At 41.8% G+C, this 8,665-nt stretch overlaps 1 protein-coding gene across 1 annotated transcript; it reads left to right on the top strand.

The window, feature by feature from the left end:
* The first annotated feature begins 5,127 nt into the window (after nt 1-5,127).
* LOC113009602 (insulin-like growth factor-binding protein 1) lies at nt 5,128-7,613 on the top strand. Its single transcript, XM_026148006.1, has 4 exons — nt 5,128-5,679; nt 5,834-6,006; nt 6,317-6,445; nt 6,679-7,613. Exons 1-4 carry the CDS (start codon nt 5,298-5,300, stop codon nt 6,787-6,789), a joined length of 795 nt encoding a protein of 264 aa, XP_026003791.1. The 5' UTR covers nt 5,128-5,297; the 3' UTR covers nt 6,790-7,613.
* The last annotated feature ends 1,052 nt before the right edge of the window (nt 7,614-8,665 follow it).

The following is an 8,665-nucleotide window of genomic DNA, read 5'->3' as shown; positions in this document are numbered from 1 at the left end:
ACATTTGGGTCACATGAAAATAAAAAGTGCAGCCAGCTCCCAGCGACCCTGGAGACCAGATTCCCTCACAAGGACATAGACTGCAAGCATCATCCTGAAATCACAGTTCAGCTGAGGACAGATGCTGCACATACCCCAGGAAACATGACTTTCATAACTTTGATGACAGCGTATTGTTTGAACAGGTAAACTGGCAGCAGGGGAGATAAGTGGCAGTTAACACTGAAGTTAAAAAAATGTTCAGCACAACTTTATGTCTGCTCATTTGGTGACTTTGTTAAAAAAACAAACAGAACAGGAAGCACTTCACTCCCTGGGAAGTATTTACTTTTAAGTGAATAGTATTGTATTTTGTATCTATTCATGCTGTTTTCTTTGTTCTCTTTAAACATACTTTAAGAAATTTGTAGTGGAGTAAAACTCAGATAAGGGAAGCATGACAGATGTTTACTGTTATTACACAGTGACGCACTGGTGATGCAGGAGTAGGTCATGGATAACTGATTTGTAAATAAGTGGACATGAATAACTTGAGCTGCAGAATTTTAGGCTCTGTTTTGCAGATAAAAGACATTTTATGAAAGGTTGGGCTAATTTGACCTTGAAGCAGAAGTCAGAGGTCCAAACTAACATTATGTTTATCCCTATATTATTCCTAGATATCATTCCTTATACATCTATATGGTGTCAATTTAAACAATGGCAGGAAGAAACATGGTTTTAAATAGCTCTATATTGCATTATTATAACTTTGACCTTCAGGTTAATTTATTGACCTTGAAGGAGAGGTCAGAGGTCAGATGTGACATGACATTTTAAATCATTATACGATGCTTTGTATATATTTTTACAACACACACCACCTTATATTTTCAAAGTTAGAAGTTTGTCCAGTTTTCACCTATAAATCATTACAGTAAGCTGACTTCGGAGACCTTGGTGGAAGTAAGTCACATGTTCATGGATCATAACATGACCGAACTCTACACCCATACAAAGTTTTATCAGAATTCGTTCAAAACTATGTTTGCAGACAGAATGGCACGCATGCACACAAAAACTACCAAAAGCATAACCTCCTTGGTTGCAGTAATAACATTAATAAGTGGAAATGTACTGCTAATAGCACTGGCACTGCATCTGTAAAATAATGTCCAATATTATGAGTACTACTCTGCAGCATTATGAATAAAACGATATCGAACTGTTTGAAAACTTGGTTAAAATCCTTTGATATGAAATTATACACTCTTGTAAACTATATACTCCTGTAAAGTTTAAAAAGCTTTATAGGAGTTTTTGTTTTTTAAACTTTACACCAGGACTGTTTTGTTATGCTGACATTACATTAGATTAATGGGATACTGTATTATGTGCACAGTGACTATGGATTATGGTTCAAAGCCCCAGAGACAGCTGAACTTTTGTCAGGAACATTAAAGGACCTTAGATGTGAGCTGCTTTCCTGTGTAGTAGCTCGTTAGGATTGAACTAATTGTCTGACAGTTTCAACCCTTTATGCACTAGCCAATTTTTTTTTTAGATTAAAAAGGTGTTCCTCATATTCAGTTAGTAATAGCTTCACAACTATGAGACCAAAATAAACAAACATGGACTGTAAGATAATTTGGGCTGAATTGTGATGTTTCTGTTTCCCAGTCAGCTTATCAAACCAGCATTTATCTCCTGCCTACTCAAAACTGTGAATTAAATGCAATCAAGTCCAACTCTCAAAGTGATATATGAGATAAATAAAATACAAGTAAACATAAAATAAAATGCTGTACAGCCCTTGCAAAAGAAAAAAAATATGTTTTGCCAACTCTAAGTCGAGAAAGGATGCTGTCAAAGGACTTCCTGTCCTGTGAGAGTGAGAAAAAATAAACACCATTAGGACATCCTGTAGGACATAGTGTATAAGCTGCACATGTGCACGTGTTTTATTGGTGAATGGCCTGAATGCTGCCTCTGTCCTTTTAACCCTCGTAAAAGGAGCTGCTGTGGCTCAGGGGGTCACCCAGACTTCAGAAGCCATCAGAAGGCCAGTGGTTTGATCCCTCGGCTCCTCAAGTCTTTATGTTTATGTCGAACAAGGAAAAACTAATATGGTCATAGTGCTAACAACAAGTGACTAAAGTGCATACAATAAAGTGCTGCGTGGGAGTAGAGTAAAGGCATTTGAGTACTTAATAAAGTTTTTAAATATCGTACATAAATACCACTATGTTTAAACCTCACTGGTCTGTTACCAGATGGACTATTGACGTCACCTTTTGGTTTGTCCTGTTTTCAAGCCCTCGAGTTTATAATTTTGGTCATTGTCATCTCATGTTGAAACTGAGGACATCGGACACTCACATCCATACCAACTTGAACATCACACATGGAAACACACACTAAAGTTCTGCTTCACCCTAAACCTGGTCCAAGGACCAGGACTGGCCCGGCAAAGACTCTAATGAGGCCCACTGGATGGTTTTTGGAAACGCTTTAGAGGACATAAATTTTGGATTTCTAACTGTATTTAACATGGCTTTCAGCTTTTACTACTGATAAAGACTTGCCCCATGGCCATTCATATAACAACAAAGTAACTGAGTAACAGACAAACAATTACAAACAATTACACGACAAAAAGATTGCTGTTTTTTAGTATCTCCTATAGAAATATCCTTTTTATTTTCCAAGGTAAAAAAGTTTGGTTAAACTTCTTTACAAGAACAGAAATGGGTGTTTTACCCACTTGAGCTCAAAGTGGGCTGTACGTGGCCCAGAATTAGTTCGTTTTCGTAATGGAACCATAATTCACATATTGAATATGTTTGATTGATTGATTGATTGAATCTTTATTTTGAACATGTTGAAAAAGTACAACAAAATAGAATTAAAAGAGACAAATGAACAAAGCAAAACAAAAGGAAAACGAGCAACCACAACTCCAAATAAAGTTCATGTTCAAAAAGGAGGAGAAAGAAGCATAAGCTTATTTAATCCCACCCCTTTTCCACTATATAGTATCAATAGACTACAAAAATACCTCCTTGCAATTACATTATATGTCATGTGTAATTTTTTTTATTTTTTTTATTTTTTATATATACATATATGTTTCTGTCTATCCATACATACGTATATACACATACGCACATATACACATTTTCACCTCAAGGATACACAACCTACAAATATATATATATATACCCATACCAACATACCCGTGCACCCACACACACATGAAAATGTTAGACAAGAACACCCTATCAAATCTCTACCCTTCCCTGTACCCTGTAAAAACCATATCCTTAAACCGCTTTTTAAACTGCGCCATGCTTGGACATTGCTTCATATCATGTTTTGTTCAAGAAGACCTGAAAGTATCTTCTGAGACCATGAATTCAAGATCAAAAATTTTCCCTTTCAGTTTTTTTTTGGGTCAGAATCAGTAATGTAGTCGAGATGTGTTTTCAAAATATGCCAAAACATATAATAAATCTGGGGTTTTATGTGTTCACTTATAAAAAGAGGTTAAAAACACATTTAAACAAGTGGCCTCCCCAAACGAGAAGTAAAGAAACTCTCTACTCATGTGGACTCAGCAGGGATGATATCAAATCAGAGAAGTTGAGAATGAGTATTTATTGGAAAATTATATAAAAGCACATTGTTTACTGTAGCATATGAATGCAGTATTGAACTGACACCTTGCTACTGATTTTTATGTTTTCTTTACAAAAATGTGCGCAAAAAAGTGAATTGGATGTTCAAAATTTCCAGAGGAGGACAACCAGCTCAAATAAACCCCAGGATCCACATATTACATTCAAACAGGACTTCAGCTTGTTAGCTACGAGTCCCCCAAATCTTTATTTCACCCCAGGGCTTGGAGGAACAGAAATCTGGGCAATGAGTTTGAGTGGCTGTTAAACCAATTGGCAGATGATGCAATCTCACAAAGCAGTTACATAGAGATAATGACACCATGCAGGACATTGCATCAGAAAGTCAGATATTAGGTGATAATTTATCATAGCGTGTAAAGAGGGTTTTTAAATAAGGGGCAGTGTGCACTGGGAAAGGAAAATCTGTTTTTCCTTTAGTGTGTGTGTGTGTGTGTGTGTGTGTGTGTGTGTGTGTGTGTGTGTGTGTGCTGGGGGAGGAGGGGGGGGGGTCTTTTGGAGGGAACATTCTCACATGCAGTGACAGGACTGAAAATACCTTGCAGCAAGCCGTGAAAATGTGCATGTCGTCCACTGTGGGACCATCAAAGTCCCCAGAGAGCGGCTGGGAGGCCTGGGACGTGTCTGCGGCCACGTCAGGCTAGCCCCCATTCAAAAGCATTGGTCTATTATTATCCCCGGAAACAGATAATTACGACGGGACATTTCCTGGATGAAACTCAAAGGCGTCTCCAGTGCGCGCACGAGGGGTAGACGGGGATCGGGAGTCCCGAGCCCTCCAAACGGCGACCCCTTTTCACGGAGCAATTTCTGAAACTGGAGTTTTATTATCTCCTCGCAACGCTCCGATGCTTTTTCATGTCAAAATTAGAGCCACCGGTTCGCTCTCGGAAGGCCCACGCTCCAGGCGCTCAGCGTGGGCGTGCGTAATTTGCGCCCATTGTTGTTATTTTTGCTTCTTCTCCAAAGTTGTGTAAGAAGTTTGTTGAGGACAATTAATAAAAGCCTATTATGAATGGACCAATTCATGAATAGTCAGTGTTGTTCCAGAGGAGGTCATCTGCAGCAAAGCCCCCCACTCCAAAAAACAAGGAACTATTTCTCCCCTCAGTCAGTTCATGCGTGTCCTCTTCACAACTTATAGAAAAACAAAAAGAAACAAGAGAAAAACGGCGCTGATAACTCATTGCCCGCGCCTTGTTACTTTAATGTGGTACTCTGGAGTTCAGTGTGGCACCCGGGTGAGGAAAGGGGGTCCTTGATTGCAACAGCAAACACTGGTGTCGTCACTCATCGGCGGTACACGCAAAAAGCGCTGCCTGTTCCAAACTAAATATTGACGCGAATGTTGTATTCAAATGAGCTGCCTGACCGGACGTGGACGGACCAATGAGAGCCCATCGTATCATTACACCTTCTTTTCAGAAATCATTCATAACGCCGACGCGTCAAAGACTCGCAGAGGAGCCGGCTATAAATACGGCTGCGCGCAACGCACAGTTAGACATTTTCCCAAAATCAAACGAAAGACACAACTGAGGAGCAGGAGGCGACCCGGCTCGTACCTCTGATCATCATCTCTGCCTTGCGCTACATTTCATATTTAGTATCCAGATAACAATGCTGGCCGTGGCTGGATTATACGTAGGACACGTCGTGACGGCGGCTCTGTGCTCCGTGCTGCTCACAGGGACGCTGGGGTCCCCGGTGGTGGGGCCAGAGCCGATTCGCTGCGCCCCGTGTACTCCGGAGAAGCTGAGCCAGTGTCCAGCGGTGGCGCCCGGATGCGCCGAGGTGTTGCGGGAGCCCGGCTGTGGATGCTGCCTCGCCTGCGCTCTGAAAGCAGGGGAGCTGTGCGGGATCTACACGGCGCCGTGCGGCTCCGGGCTGAGGTGCGTGCCGAGACCCGGCGACCCCCGGCCTCTGCACTCCCTCACCCGCGGACAAGCCGTGTGCACGGAGAGCCCTGTGCCCGAGCCCACCCCCGAGCCCCAGACACAAGGTAAGGCCTATCACCTCCACATTCTCCATCAGTGTTTCAGATCATCTCAGCAAACCCTCAACATTGGGATCTTTTACAGTCGCACTCATTCATTCATTCATTCATTCATTCATTCATTCATTCATTCATTCATTCATTCGTGTTTTCTCTCCAGATCAGGAAGAGCCAGAACCGTTGGAGATGGACAACGCAGCCATCATCTCGGACCCCGGCTACAGCCACTATCTCCCCGGTCACGGCAGGCCGTACGACCCGCGGGCTGCCGCCGACGCTCAGGAGAGCATGAAAGCCAAACTCATCGCCATCCGCAAGAAGCTGATAGAGCAGGTACTGACACTGGGTCCGCATTACTGTGCTGAAAATCCTCACTGCGATGTGTTGCTAAAAGTTTCTTTGGGAGGTTTGAGAGACGGCTGGTGCGCCACAAGGGCGCGCTCGTGTGCTGTTTGAAATAATGGAAAATGTGTGCGTGTGTGTGTGTCTGCAGACTTATTGAATTTATTGAAGACTTATTATTACAAGTTTGATATGTAGTTTTATGTCAGCCCACGTGCTTGCTGATAATGAGACGCAGCTGATTATACTTTGTTTGTATCAACTGAGATTAACCCATCTCCATCCTGTGTGTGCTGTGCAGGGGCCCTGTCACCTAGAGCTGCAGACGGCTTTGGAAAAGATTGCCAAATCCCAGCAGAAGTTAGGGGACAAGTTAACCAGATTCTACCTCCCCAACTGTGACAAAAACGGGCTTTACAAACCCAAGCAGGTTGGTACCTTCAGTAAAAGGACTGTGTGTGTGTGTGTGTGTGTGTGTGTGTGTGTGTGTGTGTGTGTGTGTGTGTGTGAGTGAGAGAGAGAGAGAGAGAGAGAGAGAGCTCCCAATACCCTGCTGTAATATAATTGTGGGTGAATGAGAGATTTTGTTGTATGTGTGTGTGTGTGTGTGTACCCAACAAAGGCACTGAATAAGAGGGTTTCTTCTTCCCTTTCTCTGCACAGTGTGAATCCTCGCTGGACGGACAGAGGGGTCGATGCTGGTGTGTGAATTCCTGGAATGGCAAGAGGATTTTAGGTTCGACAGAACTGCCTGCAGGTGCCGAATGCCCTTAAAGAGATCAACCACTGAAGCGGATCGCATGAGAAGAAGAAGAAAAAGAAGACGCAAGCCACTGATGTTTCCTTTATTTTAATATCTGTTTATTTATTGCTCTTGTCCATGGTGGTGTTTAATTCAGGTACACTGTCATTGCGGGACTGTGGGTCCCAACCACCCCGATCCCCTACCCCCCACCTCCTCCTTCTTCAAACACCCATCCCAAAGAGAGAAAATATATTTTTGTTTTTTCTGAAAAGGAGATTTTAATATTAATGTATTTACTCTTCAGCCTTATTTATTTCAATTGTATTGCATTTTATTTGTAATTATTTCATAAGTATTTATATCATCTTGCGTTGCCTTATTGTTATTGTTATATTATAATTATTATTTTTATCTACATGTATAAAGTGTATATATGTATCTTGGCCCTAAGTAGCTCCATTGCTGAGTTGAGCTCGCTCTACCCTTAAGGAGTTGTTTGGAGGTTTGCTTGATGAACCAAGCAAGAACAAAAGCACTGAGTGACCAAATGTCATTTAGAAGTATTTCTGAATGCTGTATCTTTTTAATGTTCCAGTTTGTCCTCATTTTTGTCTTTGTGTTGTTGCTGTCTTTTTATTATTTTTTGTCAGTGAATGCAAAATTCTCAGTCGGGAACTCCTTAAATACTCAGAAAACGTGCCCCATGATCCCGTGGGGATGCAGATAACATCACAGGCGGCGGCTGCTCACATTCGCCGCCTCTCAGACGGGTATTTCAACATTTACCTACCTCCGATATTTACGTGTCTGTTGTCACCTGTGTAGATGTCATAAAAAAAGATTTGCTACTTTATACATGTTGCCATTCCTCTCTGACCAACAAGAAAAAAAGAGAGAAGAAAAGAGCCCTGCTGTGTGCGCTGGCTCGACTCTAGCCACATGCTGCTGTTGGAGAGAGAATTATTGTTTATGTGAGTCTATTCCAAAGTGACTAACTGCTCACTCGTGTGTATGTACACTTTTGTAATTGAGATATAAGAGAAAGAGAGAAAAAATGGTGATATATTTAATAAAAACATTAACCTCAGCTATGTGCTCCTGACATTTCTTTCCCCACAAGCAGGCTTGTTTTGTGCACTGTAAGGTGGAGAAAACATGAGAATAATAATAACAGCTTCATCAGGACATGATTGGCAGAGGCTGTGTCGATGCTCTCCCGGACCACTTTTGCTATATTCAGTGTGTGTTTGTGAGCAGTGTTATCACAGTGATCTAAAGTGGAGGTCCTTTTTCTAACTTTAGCCGGTTCTCTGGGACAAGCAGCTCTGCGCTGCCTTTTGACCTGTTCTCTGTTTGCCTTGGTCGGGCACAGGAATTTGCTTCAACCTCTCATGCCCACTGCCAGCCTGCCTGGCACCACCACATTTATTTTTGTTCTTTACAAATTGAACCTTTGCTTTATCCTTATTGACACATTCCAAGACTGAAGGGAGCCCAACTGCATTCAAAAAACAGGAGCACAAAAAAATAGTGTTCCTGAAATTAAGATGAAGACAAGTCAGAGAAGTGGGGAAAAAGACACAACTGAGGCAGCAGCTTAAAATGTGTTGCATTTTTATTTAAAAAAAAAAAGACATTAAATATTCAAAATCATCTCCTTTCTCAGAGAAAAATAATAGCTGTGTGATTTCTAGTTAGCTATGATAAAAAAAAAATCATTGCATGATAAACTTGAATACATTTACCCGTGAACAGAGAAGAGTCTTACCAGCAAGAAGAAAACAAAAGCAAGAAAGGAAAAGATAAAAGGTGACATTACACAAGTGTGACCCTGGCTCTGCTAACAGACTGGGGCAGGATGGCTGGGTGTGCATGGAGAGAACTGACTTACTGAGAGGTGAGAGG

This window comes from Astatotilapia calliptera, chromosome 17 (genome assembly GCF_900246225.1).
Source record: "Astatotilapia calliptera chromosome 17, fAstCal1.2, whole genome shotgun sequence".
Taxonomy (NCBI): Eukaryota; Metazoa; Chordata; class Actinopteri; order Cichliformes; family Cichlidae; genus Astatotilapia; species Astatotilapia calliptera.
This window is presented reverse-complemented; position numbering and strand designations above follow the sequence as displayed.

What these genes read in the sequence shown, in the direction of transcription:
- LOC113009602 (XM_026148006.1), top strand. Translation starts at nt 5,298, where the DNA reads ATGCTGGCCGTGGCTGGATTATACGTAGGACACGTCGTGACGGCGGCT. An exon ending in CCCCGAGCCCCAGACACAAG is followed by an intron (nt 5,680 to 5,833) that starts GTAAGGCCTATC and finishes TTTTCTCTCCAG; the next exon opens with ATCAGGAAGAGCCAGAACCG. An exon ending in GGCTTTACAAACCCAAGCAG is followed by an intron (nt 6,446 to 6,678) that starts GTTGGTACCTTC and finishes TTCTCTGCACAG; the next exon opens with TGTGAATCCTCGCTGGACGG.